Raw genomic sequence first — 20,878 nt, 5'->3', positions numbered from 1 at the left:
GTTAGATTCTTATGTTAGATTCTTATTTCACTGATGGTGTGTGAGAATGTGAACCCAAGATCTGTTTAAGACAGAATGAGCCATCTGTTTTGGAGTGAATAGGGCAATAGGGCAATAGGGCAAAGGTGATCTGGTATTTAAGGTGCCTTGTTGAGGCAAATGTAAGATATATGGCTACTTGTTTGCCATTTATAGATAGAAGGAAATATAGCTCTGGGTACTGGGGATATGAAATGGACCAAATGAATATGGTTTGGATAAAGAATTGATTCTATATTTATAAATAACTGCCAGGATGTGTAGCACCCTGCTTGTGGTTAACACTTAGCTGGAATGAAATATTCAACACAGCAATAGAGAAATTAAAATAATAATTTATTTGTCAGACAAATAAATTAGCACAGTGGTATATGGTTACCAAAGCTCTGCCCACTCCAGCCCTGATGGTCAGCACTTATATTTCCTCAGCCCAGTCCCCTTGCTCCTCCTTTGGCTGCCTCTGTCCAATCAGCCTGGCTGAAATTCCTATTGGCTGTTTGCTAGAACCAATCATAAAAGATACACCCATTTCCTATTACCTTTTATGGGAGACAAAGAGCTATATTTCCTTCTATCTATAAATGGCAGACAAGTAGCCATATATCTTACATTTGCCTCAACAAGGCACCTTAATTACCAGATCACCTTTTGCCCTTGTTGCCCCTCCATTCCAAAACAGATGGCTAAAACAGATGGCTCATTCTTACATTTTGTCTTATACAGAGATCTTGGGTTCACATTCTCACCCACCATCAATGAAATAAGAATCTAACATACGAATCTAACATTTCTTACTTTCTAAATCCTTTATATCGTTACATTTAAGCCAACAAATCTCATACATTAACATAGATCATTTTCAAAGTAAAACTCTTCAGTTTACACCTCCCTTTCCTGGCCAGCTGCTTTTCCCATTAGCTCTTGCCCTTTAACCTTAGGAAAATGTGGCTAAAGTCTCTAATGGGAGGCACATGGTATTATTTTCTGTTAAACAATAAATCCTACTATTTACTAACTCTTAATTAGTGTTTTTTTGCAGCTTGATTGTATAATATGTAGGGTCAGTAACCTTTGCTCCCAGCCTATAATTCCCTTTTACAACTTCGAGAATTTTGGCTCCTGCTATAAATCAGGGGGGCCCTTGTCCAGGAGGATAAACATCTGCCAAAGTCCTTAGCCAGCTGGTTTTCTGCCTGGCATAAAACATTTGCAATCTTTAAGCTCATTTTAAAATACAGGCCTTGATCAGATGCCTTACCAACACTGGGAGCTCCAATCTTGGGCCAAAGCTGGCACCTCTGGCATGGGCCAATACCCATGTACAAAAAAGATGATGATAGAGGGGAGAGCACCCCACCTTTATAATGTGTAACCAGGAGGGTTCATAACTGACAAATCAATCAGGAGGCAGCAAAGGGATGTTGGTCTAGGCTGGAGACACTTAGGAGGAGACTGTCGTTGAAGGGCGCTTCTCCCTGAGAGGGTAGGCCAGGCAGTTTTGTGCATCAAAGCCTCCATTATCTGGATTCAGAGGGATTATGTGTTTTGCCTTCTTCTCTGTAATGTGTGACTCTTGATGCCAATAGTTCTGGATCCTCAGCAGTTATGATAAGCTTAATGCACACAGTAGAGCAGCCTTGATGGATTAAGACGGATGGCACCACGTCAGGCGTGTGTTGATCTTTCAGAAGCTGTTTGGACATTTGTGCCAACTTTTGCTCCTTTAAATCCTACTAGTCGAGGCCTTGGCATTGTGATGAGCATCACAGAAAACAACCATGAAACCAAAACAAAAGTGACAGCATAACGTGTTTGGTAAGCCACTGCTGGGGTATGCACAGGTGGTCTGTATGGGCAGATGCAGACTTATTCTCTCCCCTGCTCCCAGTTAGATTATAGCCATTCATAATCTGGGTCCCACCTTCAATGCAAACAGTATCAAGGGGGGGGGGGGACAACCAAAAGTCACAGAAAGACATTATGCCAACCCCAGAGTTTATTCATAGATATCACAACATGACAGAAGCTCGTTTACCCAGCTTCAAGTGTGGAACTCACCAGCTTTTGTTATCCCAAATCTCTTCATTCAAAAAAAAAAAGACAAATGACGAAAATGACATTTTTTTCTTTTGTGTTTCTGACCACACCCTAGATCTTCATTTTGAAAAGACCATTGTGACATTTTAATTGGAATTACTCAAGTATTTCCTTACTGTGCTTTTCTACTAATGCGCGAACAGAACATGGGAAGTTTCTGTCTGCTTTGGGGTATAAAACAAAAAAGTTTTTCACTGCGCAGCGCTCTCTCTTACTGTTCTGACTTCGCTTCGCTAGAGAGGCGCAGCACAGAGAGGGAAAACTGTGCAGTGCCTCTCCAGCAAAGTTGGAGGAGAAATGGAAGGGGCTCTGTTTCTCCTCCCACTTCACTGAAGGGGTGCTGCGCAGCTTTCCCTCTCTGCGCAGCGCCTCTTCGCTTTTATATTTATATATTTTTTATATTATATAGAGAGAGGGGGGGAGGGAGGGAGAAACCCACTAGATTTTCTTAAGTATTATCAGGTGCTTATTTTTCCCCAAGCCGGAACACGCCGGAACTCAGTTCCTGCATGTCTCAGGTAGGCAGCATTGCCATTATAAGAGAATAAGGGTGGTGTTAATGGAGAGTTCCATCACCTCTTTTTCTAGAAAAATAGTACTAGGAATTATTATTGCTATTTTTGTTTGGAGAAGGAGGAGGATTGAATTTATTACCCATCCTTTCACCAACAGGTCCCAGGGTGAGTTACACCAATTTAACATTCAGAATTAAAAACCGTAGAAACTGAGTACAATCACAGGAATTGGGAGGGTAATAGGGCATGAAGTTTCTGCTGTCCAGATTCAGTTTCCCCCCTCTTGTCAAGAACATTCACCATTTTACTTTTGATTGGCATCAAGTTCCGTGTTATTTCAAACAAAATATGATGCGTGCAAAAGACTTTGGATTCTCAGGTCATTGCAATATTCTCTAGCACCCACTTCCTGCATGATCTATCATTCTGGTTTCACAAGGCTGGGTGCAATTTAAGAGCCATTCTCTGAAACATCCTGGAACAATGAAAATGCAGCTTGGTTTATGCTACTGAGTTAAGGGTTGACTGAGTTTTCAACAGCTTAGAGTTGCCAAGTAGGAGGCCTGAAATCAAAGGTAGCAACTGATGCAGAAACCTTTCTTTTGCAACAGAGACCGGAATGAGGCCAGCTGGTTTCTTGGCTCTTGTGCTGGGAGCAATCATAGCCCTCAGCTACACCTTCCACAGAACTGGGACCAAGGCAGGAATCCTCACCTTATGTTCTATATTAAAAATAAAACCTGTTGGCCAAGCGAAAATGTGGTTTACAGAAAGGCGTTTAATTGGCTAATAGATTTGGTGAAATGATTGCATCTGATGTTAATTGTGCCTGGTGACCCATACAGGGACATGGAAAATGTGGTGGGTAAGTAGAAAAGGGCAGCCAAAATGGTCAAGGGAGTGGAGATGGTCTTTGACAAGGAAAGGTTACGCTATCTGGGACTTTATGGTTTAGAAAAGGGGTGAATGAGGTGGCATGATAGAGAGGTATAAAATTATGAATGGTGTGAAGACAAGAGGAATTCCTTCTACTCAATGAAATTTGTTCCCACAAGATGTCATGAGTTGGCCACCAACTCTGATGGCTTTAAAGGGGCTTTAGACAAATTCATAGCTACCAATGGTTGAAAAGTTGGTGTGCCTCTGAATTCTAGTTGTTGGGGAACAAGTAAGGGGATCATAGAATTATAGGATTGGGAGGGACCCAAAACAGAGGGCTATTCCATTCATGACCTGCTTGCAGGTTTCCCATTGGACCATCTACATGTGGCTACCATGAAAACAGGAAGCTTGGTTTCATGAGCCTTTGACCTGAACAAGCAAGGTGGTCTGGCATGATTATTTTTTAATGTAATATTTTTTAATTCAAAGGGGATCACAGCTGTATTGAAAAAGGTATCATTCAGGAATATTCTGGAATGGTAGAAAAACGAGAAGCTCAGTGTTTGGAATCCTCCCTCTCCCATCTCAACCATACAGATACCTAGATGTGACAGGAAATGTGATTAGGAGCGAAAGGCACAACAGGGGAGCAAGCTAGAGATAAGAAAGAAGAAGGGCTATGTGTCCTATGTGGAACATGCACCTACAGAAATTGGAAGTAAACACCAAGGGACTTGCTAGGATGTTGGAGTAAGAGAGGGTTTTACATATTAGGTTGTGAAGGAGGTGTGTACATGCAAAAGACCTGTGTCCAAAAGTCATCACTGAGGGAAAAGGGAAAGTGTGGAGTTAAATAAAGTGTGGTGTAGCATTCAAACTAAGACCTGGGAGACCAGGGTTCAAATCCTCACTCTGCCATGGCATTCACTGGGTGACCTTGGGCCATTCACTCTCTATCAGCCTAACCTACCTCCCAGGGTTGTTGTGGGAACTGAATGAGAGAGAGAACCATGTATGTCACCTTTAGCTCCTTGAATAATAGGTGGGATATAAATCAATCCATCAATAAATAAAAATATAAGAACTTCATAAAAAGGGTGTGATGCTGGGCAGAAGGTTTAGTTCTTTGACGTGTGTTGGCTGAGCCAGGTTGGCACCTACTCATGCATTTGTATTTTTTTATGTATGCTTGAGCGAGTGTACTTTTCTCTTTTACTGCCTGTGTAAAGCTGTGTGTGTGCGATTCACCAATAAAGTTTTGTTTAAACCTTCTTAACTAGTGTTTTAAGTGCCCTTTAATATCTAGGGGATAAAAACAACTCAATGGACCAGAGATGAATGAACCTTTGGTTTGAATTACCTGATTAGCAATCTTCTACATTCCCACAGAGTAAATGGAAAGCTGCCTCATACTAAGTCAGGTTATTGGTCCATCTAACTTAATACTGCCAACTCAGACAGACAGCACTTCTCCGGGATCTCAGGGATTGTCCACACCTGCAAGTCCCATGTCTAGAAAGCACGGATTTGAGCGGTTTCCCTCTTGTCCCACGCTTTCTAATCACAGGTTTGAATAGTTTTGCTTTTGCTCTATGGCTTTCCCCCAGAAAACCTTCTCTTCAGTGATAAATCAGAACTAATGGCAATCCACAGAAAATGTGATGGCCATTTGCTCCGATTCAGCACCAGACCACAGATTTTCCCGGAGGAAAGTGGCAGAGCAAACAGAAGTGTGGGTGAGCCCTTCATTCAATGTCTTTCCCTTCTCACAGTTACTATGTGGTCCTTTTTAAAGAGGGCTATGTCAGGATGGGACTTTGACTTTCTGCTTGAGAAAAACACACCAACGAGCTGCATTTTCTCCTTTTGAACTCTTGTAATTATTTCTTTCTCATCAAATGTTCCATATTACCATACTCAGATGTCTCCTGGGGCAGGAGGAAAGGATTCAAGTTGCTACAAATGTTGGTAAGGATTCTCCACCCCCAATCATAACCACATTGTATGTTATTTCAGGTAATACATCAGAGAATATTCAGAACCCTATTGCAAAGCATGCTTCTAATCTTAATCATAAAGGTACCATCCATCCATGGATTCCCCCTCCCCACATTAAAGTGGTAACAGCCCTGGTAAATAATTGGATGGAGATTGTAAATAGGAGGTATTAAATGTAGTACAATATGAGTTGTGTATAATAGGTATAAAGGTAAAGGGACCCCTGACCATTAGGTCCAGTTGTGGCCGACTCTGGGGTTGCGGCGCTCATCTCGCTTTATTGGCCGAGGGAGCCGGCGTACAGCTTCCAGGTCATGTGGCCAGCATGACTAAGCCACTTCTGGCGAACCAGAGCAGCGCACGGAAACACTGTTTACCTTCCCGCCGGAGTGGTACCTATTTATCTACTTGCACTTTGATGTGCTTTTGAACTGCTAGGTTGGCAGGAGCAGGGACCGAGCAACAGGAGCTCACCCCGTCCTGGGGATTCGAACCGCCGACCTTCTGATCGGCAAGTCCTAGGCTCTGTGGTTTAACCCACAGTGCCACCCACGTCCCTATATTTTTTTTATATATAAATATTTATTAAGATTTTTATAAGAGATCACCCACGTCCCTATAATAGGTATATAGTTGTGTTATTTAGTATAACACTTATCTTTAACATATTGGGGTCCTTTTAACACAAAAAAAATCTTTTTCCAAAGATAATAGGAGCAGGATTTGGCCAATGAAAGATGGAAGCCCAAGCCGTACTAGGTTGGAATGGGGGGGGGGGAGATGAAGAGTTAAAAAGCATCCTTCAAAATCTAGACCAGCTGATGCCCAGAGTTACTTTCAGTGCTATAAGTACCACCACAAGCGCACAGTAAGGCCCTTGTATTAAACAGCAAGGATTCTTATTGCATTGGACATGCCTTCACTGTTCAACTGGATTCGTTTGACCACTTAGGGAACAGAAAGAAGTACGGAGGAGACTTCTAACAAGCAAGGATCTTCTCTCCAAGCCTAAAGGCTGGAGCTGCTGGGCATATCAATGACCATAAGAATGGGACGTACCCAGAATCCTTTTCTGTGCCCTGAACATGCATCTTACAGGCATTCTGTAATTAATTCCGTTTAGGAAACTTCATATACACCAGATAGATATACTGCTGATATGGGCTGAAGGGGAGCTGTGAATTGGTCTAGTCTACTTACTGAAAATATTATAGGAACTTGCCTTTGGTGCCAGTTGGGCTAAGTGAAAATGGCAAGGGTTAGTGAGATGAAAAGACGGCTGGCCAGAGATTACTCTTAACAGGGAAAGCTGGTATCTAGTAATCAGCAAGAAATCAGCAAACGTTCTCAGCCTCTGGTTATAAAATGTTTGGTATGTGTTTGTTTGCTCATTCATGCATTTAGTGTATAGAGAACAAGAGGCAGTTCTGAATCAACTCATCAGAGGAGAGGGAACTCCCAGCTGAGTTGTAGCCTCACCCATCTTCCTGCTTAAGTTCTTTCTGCAAGGGGAGGAGCACCAGCTTCCAGATTTTTTTTAAGCCCTTTTGGCTGGTGGGTGGCACTCTGCTTTCTTGCCATCAGATCCAAGAGGGGGAAAAAGATTTTCAGTAGACATATGAAGAGCCAGCTGGATCAGGCCGATGGCCCATCTAGTCCACATTCTGTTCTCACAGTGGCAACCCAGATGCCTTGGGGAAACCCTTAATCAAGACCCAAGCACAAGAACGCTGTCCTCTCCTGCAATTCACAGCAAGTGGTATTCAGAAGCATGGAGGGAGATCATAGCCGTCCTAGCTAGCAGCCATTCATAGCCTTAACAAGCAGGTTTTAGCACCACAGGATGCTACTGGGGCATTCACAAGGAAGGAGATGTGCCATGGAGATCCTGTTCAATTCTTCTCACCCCGAAGCAATTCTTTATTTTTATTTTTTAGCAAAGCCAGTCACAAGGATGCCTTTATGTGGTGCTTTTAGCGCTGTGACATCAGTTCTCTGGAATTATTTTCCCTTACAGTGTATGCAGATAATTTTCTCAATTTTCCAGGACATCCTGGAATTATGAAAGCCATCCCGGCTTCTGATTTGAGCCTGGAAGACCTTTATTTCCCCTGTCAGTGCTGCTGCCACCAAGCTCATGGAGGAAGATGAGGCGGTGCTTGTCCCAAGCAGCAGCCATAAGAGAGCATCCTGTTACCTCTCCATGGCCTCTCCATGGCCAGTGGTGTTAGCCTCCTCCTTTGGGCAGCTTGGAGAGTGGGCAAAGAGGAGGAGGAGCTCTCACCGCCAAGGCCTAACCCCACATAGTGCACCAGCTCTGAGGGGCAGGTAGAGGGCAAGGACACCCTGGGCGGGAAGCATAGCTGTCAACTTGCAGATTTGAAAATAAGGGACCAGCAGCCTCGAAAATCAGGGATCAGCAGCCAAAATATGGCAGTAGATCCAAGAGCTGGTGTTCCCAAAGGACTTTGTTCCTCCTCTGTGTACCACTCCTTTCTGCCTCATTAGCCTTTATTGATCCCTATATAATAAGTGCATGAGTTCCAAGAGCCCTTCCTTAGGCCTTGATGGTAGCTGCTCTGCTCCTAGCTGGGCAGCCCTGGCTCATGGAGCAATGGATTGGGGCCACCTTAAAGGAAGAGGTGCAACAGAAGCCACTCTGGCAGAGGAAGCACCCTCACACTACTTTTGCTCGGCAAAGGTTGGCTGACCAATCACAGCCTCTGATCATTTAGAACCTTTCTGTTGCTAGGCGGTCTTCTCAGGCCACAGTCCAACAGACGACGTACAGTTGAGGTAGGACAGGAAGTTTGAACTTTGGTGTGGAAAGAGAAAGGGAGAAGACATCGCAGGATATGAGTAAAAACAGGTTGAGAGGCATTGAGAGGAGGAGGGTGGTGCTGGTAGGGATTGTCACAGGATTACAAAACCAACCCAAACCCTGGGGAGGGGGACATGTACAGGGGGAGTAAGGACAAATGCTTAATTGTGCTTAATTGGGGGCTGGATTGGATGAAGGCAGCCCTGTTTAGGGAGGTTTTTAATGTTTGATGTTTTATTGTGTTTTTAATTCTGTTGGGAGCCACACAGAGAGGCTGGGGAAACCCCGCCAGATGGGTGGGGTATAAATAATAAAATTATTATTATTATTATTATTATTATTATTATTATTATTATTATTATTATTACCCTCAGGGCCCCTTTCAGCCCTATCATTATAGGATGGATGGTACTGATTGCCAGATAGGTACTTGGAATGTATAACTGGTAACTTCAATGGCTTAATAATAATAATAATAATAATATTTTATATACTACCTTTTATATACCACCCAGGACGGTGTACAAAATTAAAAACACATTACAGAACATCAGTGATAAAAACATAATAAAAACCCTAATGGCAGACAGCCTAGCAGTAAAACAATCATAATAACAGTCCACTCTTCCACCCTCCAAAAAAACTTTCATGGGCCATAGATTATTTAACAGCCATAGGCCTGGGTAAAGAGGAATGTTTTTGCCTGGCACCTAAAGGCATGTCACAATGGGGAGAGCATTCCACAATTGGGGAGCCACCACAGAAAAGGCCCATTCTCTTATTGCCACCCTCCGAACCTTTCTGGAATGGGGGACACAGAGAAGGGGCCTTAGATGACAAGGATATGGGTTGTTTTATACAGGGAGAGGCACTCCTTAAGGTATTGAGGTCCTGATCCATGTAAGGCTTTATAGGTCAACAACAGCACTTTGAATGGGATCCAGAAACTGATATAAAGCCAGTGCAGTTGTGCCAAGGTTGGTGTTACAGGCTCAAACTGCACAGTTCAGTGTTTTTGTTGGACTACAGTTCCCATCATCCATGACCATTGGCTAAGCTGGTTGAGGATGATGTGAGTAGAAGTTCAACCACACCTGGAGATTTTAGTGCAAAGCATTACTACTCACCTGCTGCTCTTTTTGTGTGTGACAGGCTTGGAACCAAATGAGGTGAAAACGAGTTTCTCTGTGCCTTCCAGAGGTGGTTAGAATAGCTACACCTCCCCCATGAGGAAGACACATTTCTGTGCCCTTGTGATTGTAGCCTTCATCATCCTCGGCTACCAGTTTCACAGATCTGAGATCCAGGTAGATTTAAACAATTTAACTGATAGGTATCCTCCTAATCCAGACCTTGACAAGCTTTCTACTGACCTTCCATTTTAAAATTAAATAAATAAATGGCAAAGCTTTTGAAAACAATGTCTTGACAGAATGGTGTTTAAGGGCAATATTAATTTAGAGTAAATTTGTTCCAGTGTATGTGTGTAAATATTTCCTGCTGCTTTTCTCTCTGTCGAAGAAAAAATGAATGTATCGGTTGCCTTGCTGGACCCATTAATGCATTCTCAAATCCAGCATTCATAGAATCATAGAACTGTAGAGCTGGAATTGACCCTGAGGATCAAATTGTCTAACCCCCTGCAACACAGGAATATGCAGCTATCCCATATGGGGATCAAACCTTGGTGCTATCAGCATGACACTCTAACCAACTGAGGTGTCTCTGGTAAGCCCACAAGTTTTGCTAACTAAGTGCTCAGCCTTGCTGTCATTTTAAGTGCAGCCCTAACCACCTAGACCCCTAAAGCTTCACTCTGCATGTGACTGTGCTAAGCATGTGACTTTCATGGGCTAAAGGGTATTCTCCATCAATGAGCCATCCTCTTTCCTTGTGAACACTTGCAATTGTTTCTTTCTCATTGCATGCTTCAGATAACCAACTCCAGAGGTCTCAAGAGACAAGTAGAAAACATTGCAGTTGCTACAACTCTTGGTAAGGACTCTATAACTGGACCAGTGAAAGGTGACACCCCGAGATGTAATAGGATGGAGTGGACCAAAAAGGATGAAGAAGTAAAAAGCATCATCACAAAACTGGACCAGATGATGCCCAACGTCACTTTCACAGATATAATGACCACCACAAGTGCCCAGAAGAGTGACGCCACCTTATTAAACTACAAGGGTTTTTATTGTGTTGGAGACCCCTTGCTGGTTCAACTGGATTTGTACAACCACTTGGGAAAGAGAAAAGAATACGGAGGAGACTTCTTACAAGCGAGGATCATCTCTTCCAGTCTTAATGCTGGAGCTTCTGGGAGCATCACAGACTACAGGAATGGGACATACCTGGTCAATTTCACTTTATTCTGGCCTGGCAGTGTTAAAGTATCCCTTATGCTCATCCACCCCAGCGAAGGAGTTTCAGCACTGTGGGCTGCGAGGAAGAAGGGCTATGGCAAAATAGCTTTCGTAGGCACATTTTTAAATGGAATATCAACTGTCTCCAGTGACTGTGGTTATAATATAGCAGTAAAAGAGCGGTGTGAGTATCTTGATGAGCGAGACCAAGAGGCCTTCTACTGTGTGAAGCCAAACAATGTGTCATGTGATGCTTTGATCCGCCTGAAAACCTACAACGAAAAGGTCACGTATCTCACAGACTTGGAACACAGCCTTTTAAATAGGTATTTATTTGGCTACTTATTTGTGAATGATTCCCTGTGGGACTCTGCTGATCTGTGTATCTGCTCTCTATGAGTAAGCAGGTACATTGTGGTCTCATGAGAAGACTATAAGAGCCTTGTGGACTAGGCTAACATCTTATCTAACATCCTGATTTCATAGATGCCTATGTGTGGTGTAGTGGTTAAGAGGGGTAGACTTGTAATGTGGTGAACCGGGTTCGCGTCTCCGCTCCTCCACATGCAGCTGCTGGGTGACCTTGGGCTAGTCACACTTCTCTGAAGTCTCTCAGCCCCACTCACCTCACAGAGTGTTTATTGTGGGGGAGGAAGGGAAAGGAGATTGTTAGCCACTTTGAGACTCCTTAGGGTAGTGATAAAGTGGGATATCAAATCCAAACTCTTCTTCTTCTTCTATGGGAAGCCCACAAGCAGGTCCTAAGTGCAACAGCAACTTTCCCTCCTGCAGTTTCCAGAAACTGGTATTCAGAGGCATACTGCCTCCAATAGTGGAGGGTGAACATAACTATCATGTTTTCTAAACCTCAAACATGAGATTGGTCCACCATGATGTGTTTGGTTGAGGCAATCTGAAAATAGGGGCAATTGAGTTATTTATCCATCTCCATTCCTGAGTTTTTCAAGGACAAAATTATTTGTTTTGTTTATATGTTTATATGCTTTCCTACCTGCTCTTCACCATACGGAGCATTACAGGAGTATAAAAATATAAGAGTAAAATCAGCTAAAACAAGAAGAATAGGGCAGGTGCCGAGGGTTAGGGTAAAAAGGTGTAAACAGACCTGGGATAGTTCAGTTGGTAGAGCATGAAGAAGAAGAAGAAGAAGAAGAAGAAGAAGAAGAAGAAGAAGAAGAAGAAGAAGAGGAAGAAAAGGAGGAGTAGTAGTTTGGATTTGATATCCCTCTTTATCACTACCCGAAGGAGTCTCAAAGCGGCTAACATTCTCCTTTCCCTTCCTCCCCCACAACAAACACTCTGTGAGGTGAGTGAGGCTGAGAAACTTCAGAGAAGTGTGACTAGCCCAGCAGCTGCAGGTAAAGGAGCGGAGAAGTGAACCCGGTTCAACAGATTACGAGTCCACCGTTCTTAACCACTATACCACACTGGCTCTTAATCCTTTTAAGCATGAGACTCTTAATCTCAGGTTTGTGGGTTCAAGACCCATGTTGGACCCTCGTGGTTCCTTGCAACTCTACAATTATATATGATTCTATATTAAATCTGTTCAAATGGCAGAAGTCATATTTCAAAATCCCTGACTCATAACAAAACAAATATATTATTATTATTATTATTATTATTATTATTATGGCAGAGTCCTAAATTCGGGTGGGGAAGGAGGCAAGAAGCTTGTTCTTTTGAATCCAAGGCTGCAACAGCACACACCTCCCCCCAGCTTATAATGAAACTATCTGGTCTTTGAAATACATAACTATTCCAAATCTTTATACCAAAAGCCACCACTAAGACACTTTGGGTGGCTACTAAACCAGACACATTTCCAGTTACAAATAAAATGTTGAAGTGGGAAATGTCTCCACTATTTTGTATGAGGCAAAGAATCTCCTGAGTTCTAGCTGGAGATGGGAGCAGGGAGTGGTGTCCTGAGAAGCGATTTTTCAGGAGTGATCAGAGGTGGGCGAAATGCTAGAGGTTCTGTTGTTTTGTAGGTATGTGAGGATTGGTTTCTGCTGCATTTATGGATGATTGTAATTGTTATCTCTTCACCCCACCTACCAGTAGTCCATGGGGGAAGGGAGAGTAACCCATCTCAGGTACGTATGGCTGAGGTAACATGCCTTGAGCCTAATGTATAGGAAGGGTAATGCATCTGAATAAGTAGGTAAATTATGATGGTGGTTATTTCTTAAATTTCAGCCCTGCCCTTCCTCCCAATGGAGCCAAAGGCAGCAAACACCAGAGCAGTAAAATAATGTTACTAAAATAAAATAACATTTCAAGTATTTTAAAATACTTTAAACATTAAAAATATCAGGAGCACCTAAAATAGCTAATAATAGGACAAGCTATGCTCTGATTTTATTTCAGTTTTTATTTTACCAGGTTCACCCTATTACCTTCACTTCATCCACATCTGAAACACTGAAACACTCATTCTTGGGCATTTCAATATAATTTTCTATTTATATCCAATGAGGATGTAACTTCATAGGAATTGTCTTTCTGGATCAGATTAAAGTTCATTCAGCTAAGACTTCCATTTCCCAGCACGTCTAGTTGCATGAAAGAATTAAGTGGGGTAAAAACCAGGAGCACTCCTAAAAATTGATATGTTCCAATGTGCTTTTCTAATTGCCATTTTTCTCTCCTAAAGGTCAAACATTGGATGCAACATCCCTCAGTCTTTTGGAACCTTTTGGGTCATAGCCTGTGAAGGTCTGTTGGACTTTCTCTCTTCACAGCTTTGGTGATCTCTGCTTGGGAAAATGGGGAAGCTCCTGTAGCAAGTCTCACCACTTCTGCTTAAACAGTATATACAACAGCAGTAGAGAGAAGGGTTTGGGGAAGGGAATAAAGAAATACTGGGGGTTTGCCTCCCTAACAGACTTAAATCTTATTGAAAACAAAGCCTCTCTCCTGTATGTTGGAGAGGGTATGATATGGGGTGGATCTACACACAAGGGAAAAAATGCTATAAATAAGTCAGAAATTGAATTGTTATAACAAAAGGGGGGGGCTATGTAAAAATTGCATAGAAACTTTGTTTACTCTCTGGCACCATCTGGTTGGTGCTGTTAAATATGTTTCTGGATAGAAATGTAGATGATGATGGTGATGATTTCATTATGTATACCCCTAGCCACTCTCAATATGGGTTGCCCCAACCACTCTCAATCACAAAGTCGGGTTATTTCCTTTTGGTTTCAGGAGCAGTTATAGCTCAGAATTGGAAGACACTTCAGAATATAAGTATTGACCGGTGTTACCCAAACATATGATAATGCACTCTTTTAGAGAAATGAAAACAAAAACTGTAGGTTGCCAGGGGACAAAGGATAAAGGACCCATCTGAGAAAAAATGGAAAGGCATTTATGGATTATTCAAGCACAAAGGATAGTGCTGCCTTCCACCCACAATATACTCTAGACCAGCCTTTCTCAACCTTGGGTCCCCAGGTATTGTTGGCCTACAACTACCAGCACCCCTGACCACTGGCCAGGCTGGCTGAGGGGGATTGGGAGTTGTAGTCCAACACATCTGGGAGTGGAAGCAGGAGACCAAATAATTATAATGAGGGAATAGTTATTCTGGTTTTGCTCCATCCTGGAAAATGCATTTATCACTACATTTATAACTCATCTTTCTTCCAATATGCTGAAAATGGTGTAGATCATTCTTCTCCACATGAGAACCACATGAGATAGATTAGGCTGAGAGGAAGTAACTGGCCCAAGGCTACCCAGCAAGTTTCAGTTTCGAGTAGGGACTAGGACCACTGGCTCAAGGCCTCTGGCTTCAGAACTAGCACATGGTTTGTTAGGTGCCAAATTGATGGGCTTCTATAAAATGTTGGCTCTGTCCAGTGGCGGAGGAAGGGGTATGTGTGGTCCACCCCGGGTGTCATCACTGAGGGGGTGTGACAAAATGAGTTTTAAAAAATAAAATGAAATTGGGCTCACAAAACTTTTTAGGGGTGACATGGTGGCTGAAACGGCAGTGTAGGACTTGCGTATGCCTACTGCCTCTCCCTCAGATGCCCTAAAGCAGAGGAGGATGCAGTGGAGAGGCTCTAAGAGTCAGAGATGCTCACCCCACCTCCATGGGTGGATCGTCCCGCCCCCCGGCTGCAGGACACGCCCCCTCAAAGGCACCCGAGCGGCTAGCTACACTGCTGCCTCTGCCAACTACTGTCCTCCTCCCTCCTTCCTGGAGCTTTGGGGTCCCCACTGATTGCCCAGAGACTATAGATCCATTCACCACTTTCAATGCTGGTTTCCTCACACTGCTACAATCATTGCTGCCCAAGGACCCTCATAGGTGCAGCATCTGTGGAGCTGACTGCCGCTTCGTAGGTAAGATTCACCTTCTGTTGTGTGGGCAGGACAGTCCCTCCCCTTACCTGACCAATCCCTTGGCAACACCTCCCCAGGCGGGATTGGGCAATTGGTTGAGGTAGCTGGAGACCTCCAGGTATCCAGACTGGAGAGGATGAAGCCAGCCCGAAATACCAGGAGTCGCACTGGGATCCGGGGGGCTGCGAACGCTGCAGTTGTGAACGTGCCTCCTGTATGGATCACATTCACAACCCGACCATCCACTGTATCTCATGTGTAGCTTAATGAACTAAATAGAGCGAAAGATTATGAGTCATGGGGGCAGTGCGTATTTCATTTGTTGATATTTCGTTAATGATGTTTTATAGGTTAGAAAATGCTGTACTGATTTGTTAATTGTGTAATATGACCTTTGCTGTAATTGTGACGTTGGGTTTATTTTTAAGTGCTGTTTCCTTACTAGTATTTCATAGATCACAATTGTTAATTATTTCATACTATTTATGCTGTATTTGTGATGTTCTGTTGCTATTTATTGTTTGTAAAGTGTTTTCCAGAATGAAGAGTGGCATAGGAATGCAATAAGTCATTGGCATCTTCTTGTTTCTCATTTCCTTTTGACAGGCAAGAAGGCAACCATGGCAGAGGGGAAATGTGGGGTTGGAATCAGCTATCCATCTCCCAGTGGCTTCGTCTGGAGGAACGAGTGGTATCCTGTGTTCTGCCATGTGCTCAGCTTCAGAAACCTCAAGAGAATTAAAAGTTGTTTGAAACGAAAGATTATTTACCTCCTGGGAGATTCAACTTTGAGACAATGGATGTGGTATATCACAAATAAAATCCAATGTACGTTTTCCTACCTAGAGACAACCACAATGTAATATTGTTGCCTGTAACAAGTATCTTTGTTTCAGGCTTCTGTACCCTAACTTTTGAACACCCAGTCTTTCTTATGTTTCAGAAATCTGTTCTACATGGAGATCAGTGAGACATTTGTCTAAGGGCTTATCCACACATTTGTCTAAGGGTTTTTGGCTTGCTCTTTCCAGGTCAACACTTAAAAGCTCTGTATCCGAGTGGGTTTTTTGTTTGTTTGTTTGTTTCTGTTTTTACCCATGAGCCTTCCCCACTCTTCAGCACTCAGTTGCCATTTGTTCCAATTGAGCTTTAAAGAGCATGTTTTCATGGGGAAAGCTCTGGACCAAAAAGCAAAAACAAAAAAAGGTCACTCAGATACAGAGCTTTAAAGGAAGGACCTTGCCTGGAAAGAGCAAAGGAAAGTGTAATAAGCCCTAAGTTGTGCTTTCCAAACCAATTCATAAATCCAAACACAGCTATCCTTTGGAATTCATTATTTGAATCTTATGGTGTGGTTCTCCAACCAAGAAATGTAAACAAAAATGCATTTATTAGGGCACTTTATTTTAGAAAAGTTGTTTGCTTGCAAAAAATATTATTGATTTTCCGGAGGAGTTTAAAAAGAATCCTGTTTATCCAGGCTCAAAGATACTGTTCCTGGCTTCACTGAAATCACTGGTTGAGTGAATGTTTTAAACAGTTTGTAGAATGTATTTGTTTTTTCACTCATTGAGACTATGCAGGAAGCAGGAGCCAGTTCTGAATGAATTCAGCTTGCAAGAGTCAATGCCCAGCACTTTTAGCTGTAACCTCATTCCTCATTCAGTTCTCTCTGGAAGAGGAAAAGTCCTACCTGCCAGGAGCTTTGATCTCCTTTGGCTGATGAGTGCACAGATGCTCCCCTTCCTTACCACTCCATAGCCAATTGGCAGATGACAGCAATGAAGATGTCTTAGGGGAAAGTTTGCCCTCTGCTGAACATCATTTGCCTGGTAGTGAAGGTGCAGTCATAAACTGCTACTTCCAAAGAGAAACTGGTGCAATCACTGTAAGGGAAACAGCATGCGTACCAGGGAGGACAAAGAAAACTCATAGCAGACACAGGAATCTTTGCATATTTCTCTTTGAAATGAAGAGTACTATTAGATTAACAAGAGTAGGCTAGTCATTCTGCAGTTTTCCCCACAAGAAGTAGTCCATTGATTTCTCAGAGGATGCTTTTCAAAGATTTGTATTGATTCCCCACCCCCACCCCCTCTATTCCTGCACTAGCATTTCAGTATTTTGACCTCCATGGAATGGGTAAGCAGAAGAATATGATGGCTCTGGACATGAAAAGAAACAGCCAGATCCAGTGGAAGAAGCACAGCCACCCTTTTGTCACCGTCCTTGAATACATGACAGCAGATCACAGCTACATCGCTCGGGAGATTGACAACGTGGCAGGCGACAGAGACACGGTGGTTGTCGTCTCCCTGGGCCACCACTTCCGCCCCTTCCCCATTGAGCTCTTCATTCGAAGGATGATCAACATCCGGGGAGCCATCCAGCGCCTTCTTCTGAGGAGCCCAGATACAAAAGTCATCATCAAAGCAGAGAACACCAGGGAGATAGACATTGACCAGGAGAGATTTGGGGACTTCCACGGTTATGCCCAATACCTTGCGCTAAAGGACATTTTTCGAGATTTAAAGGTGGGCTTCATTGATGCCTGGGACATGGCAATTGCCTATGGCACAAACCTGGTTCACCCACCAGATCACGTGGTTGGAAACCAGATTGATATGTTTTTGTCTTACATATGTTAAGGCAGTAAAATAAACCCAGAGTGAAAGCTTTAATTCTGCAAAGAAAAGGATTTTGAATGGGGCAAGACAGTCAGCTAAGCATGTGGAACATTTTTATCAGTTGCGTTTAGACACTTAAGGGTGTAATAAAGCACCATGGCAAATAACAGACGAAGCAGAGAATTTTGGATCGGAAAATGTAGCAATTAAGGATATGGGACACTTTATCAAATATTGGATGGATAAACTTTATCCCACTGGGTTTCCCTTAGAATGTCAGGAGAGCCTTGCTAGGTCTTCCCAAAGATCATTATGGGCTAGGATCATTCCTCAACAATTCCTGTTGAGATGCTTCTGGGAGAGAGAAAGAATAATTGGTGTGCCTTCCCTCTCTGCAAATATTTCCTTTGGGTAGTAGCAGCCGCTCATATTTTATGGTATGCCATTCCAATCTTGGCCCAGAGCAGGCTTTTGGACACATTACAGTGCCGGATTTACGAGACCATTGATCCATAAAATGAAAGCAATAATCAATGTACAAATAAATAAAACAGTATTTTTTTAATGACCTTTATTGGTTTTACAAATTTCACCATCATAATACATAATACATATGTTTTTCTTTTAACCTTAATACTTTAACTCTAAACAAGTTTGTACTTCCCTCCCTCCTTCTTCTGATTTCTCTATATTTTCTTTATATTTACGCATTTGTCATGTTTACATTCTATGTGTACTTAATACTATGGAATAATACTATTCAAAATTTCATTAAATATATATCCTTCAGTTGTTGTAATATATTTCTTCAGTGTTCTTGAATTAAAAATGAATGAATTTTAATAAACATTATGAGGTCTATTTGAGTTCCGCAAATTTGTGTATAGTTCTTTTCTATGTATGTTGTATATTTCATCCAGTCTCTTTGGAATGCTTCGTCACCCTGTTCTCTGATTCTTCCAGTCAATTTTGCTATTTCTGTGTACTCCATGAGTTTCCGCTGCCATTTTTCAATTGTGGGTATTTCATGTTGCTTCCATTTCTGTACAAGTAGTATTCTTGCCACGGTAGTAGTATAAAGGAACAGTTTCTGGTTACTCTTTATTATATCATCTCCAACCATACCTAACAAAAATGCCTATGTGTGGGTTTTTTTGGAAAGTGTATCTAAAAAACTTTTTAAACTCATTATAAATATTTTCCCAGAAGGTTTTAACTTTTTCATATAACCACCACATGTGGAAAAAGTTTCCTTCCTTCAATTCACATTTCCAACAGTTCTTATTTCTCATTCTATACATCTTTGCTCACCTGGCTGCGGTAAGATACCACCTATACATCATTTTTAATATATTTTCCTTCTGGGTCACACAAGCAGTAAATTTTAATCCTATGTTCCATAGCTTTAACCATTTATCATATTCAATATTATAACCTATGTCAATTGTCCACTTTGTCATGACCTCTTTAACTTCTTCATCCTTTGTATGCCACTCCAGCAGAAACTCATAATTTCTAGACAATGTTTTTGTATCTCCTTATATTACATCCATTTCTATCCTTGATCTAACATGTTCGAAGCCATTGTTGTTGTTGTTTGTCCTTTAAAAATATATTATTGAACTGGTGGTATTCCAACCATCCTGTTAATTTTGTTTTGAGATCCTCATAAAGCCTAATTTTAATAATATTATTTTCTTCTATCAATAGGTCTCTGTAAGTTAACCAGTCTCATTTCATCACTCGGGAGATTGATGACATGGCAGGCGACAGGGACACGGTGGTTGTCATCTCCCTGGGCCAGCACTTCCGCCCCTTCGCCATCGAGCTCTTCATTCGAAGGATGATCAACATCTGGGGAGCCATCCAGCGCCTTCTCCTGAGGAGCCCAGATACAAAAGTCATCATCAAAGCAGAGAACACCAGGGAGATGTCAGTAGACCAAGAGCAATGTGTGGACTTCCATGGCTATACCCAATACCTTGCACAAAAGGATATTTTTTGGTGGGTTTTGTTGATGCCTGGGACATGACAGTTGCTTACGGTGTGAACATACTTCATCCACCAGATCACGTGGTTGGAAATCAGATTGATATGTTTTTAACTTACATATGTTAAAGCGCTAAGGGATATCAAATGTGAAAAGCTCAATTACCCAAAGCAAAGGATTTTGGATTGGCAAAACTGTCAGTTATATATACGGAACTGACAGATCCTTCCCAAGGGTCCGCCTGGAATCATTTTCCAGCAGTGCCTGTGCAGATCCTTCTGAGAAGCTTTTCCCTGTGCCACTAATATCTCATGGGGTGCCACTTCAGACTAAGGTGGGGTAGGGTGATTTGGAGGTGCAGGTAAGTTGTTATGGAGAGTGGAGCAGAAGACCTCACATCCCAGCAACCTCTTCCTCAGAGGGGTTTGAAGAAGTGTTTTGGTAGGGGGTGAGGAGAAAACACAATTCAAACAATGCCTTCATAAACGCCATGACTATATATTCAAAAACATGTTATTAAAAATATACCATACTTTTCCTTGTATAAGACGAGGTTTGTTTTCTTATGAATTAATGTCAAAAATGGGGTGTCTTCTTATACACGGATAGTGAAGAGGTGGGGGGGACTGATTGCTACCTCAAGCAGGAGATTTTCTGTGGCGATTGGACGGGTGACTGGTGGCTGCGGCAAGGGCTGCATATATATATCAGAATGGTTTACAACAATTACCTATAAAACCATTCTAGCTAGCTAGCTAGCATCTATCTAAAATAAAACAGGAATCAGCTAACAATGGTGGAAAATGGTATTGCCCGCATAAGCCTGACAGAATAGAGATGTTTTCAGGCGTTTAAAAGTTGAAACAGAAGATGCCTGTCATTGGCTTTGATTCACCCTACTGGTGCACTCCTGCCATACACCCCAGATGGAACTGTTGTTCGTAAAGCCTTTTCTTTGATTACCAGCACCCCTGTGTCCATGCCTTCCCTCTGTATCAGTGAGTTACTCTCCATGTCTGAGGCCCTAACCCTCCTACCTCTTGCCACATGCACTTATAGACAGGTAGAGCAAGGAAAGAAACTTCCTCACCTGAAACACTTGTTGGGCTGTGGGCACAGCCGGTCAGTGATAGACCAATGGCCTGGCCATTTCTGTGACCTTAATA

General features: G+C 42.4%; 1 protein-coding gene across 1 annotated transcript in view; it reads left to right on the top strand.

Annotated features, from left to right (window-relative positions):
- The window catches only part of LOC310832302 (NXPE family member 1-like), a 28,530-nt gene extending 10,454 nt beyond the window's left edge, over window positions 1-18,076 (top strand). Inside the window, exons 8-11 of the mRNA XM_083713952.1 lie at window positions 10,287-11,041; window positions 13,396-13,457; window positions 15,702-15,923; window positions 17,208-18,076. Of these exons, the coding sequence (XP_083570078.1) occupies window positions 10,287-11,041; window positions 13,396-13,457; window positions 15,702-15,923; window positions 17,208-17,743 (1,575 nt within the window). The 3' untranslated portion in view covers window positions 17,744-18,076. The remainder of the gene's footprint in view (window positions 1-10,286; window positions 11,042-13,395; window positions 13,458-15,701; window positions 15,924-17,207) is intronic.
- The last annotated feature ends 2,802 nt before the right edge of the window (window positions 18,077-20,878 follow it).

This window comes from Podarcis gaigeae (assembly GCF_964106915.1).
Source record: "Podarcis gaigeae genome assembly, chromosome: 15".
NCBI classification, from domain to species: domain Eukaryota; kingdom Metazoa; phylum Chordata; class Lepidosauria; order Squamata; family Lacertidae; genus Podarcis; species Podarcis gaigeae.
The sequence above is the reverse complement of the archived record's forward strand: the minus strand, read 5'-3'. Positions and strand labels throughout refer to the sequence as shown.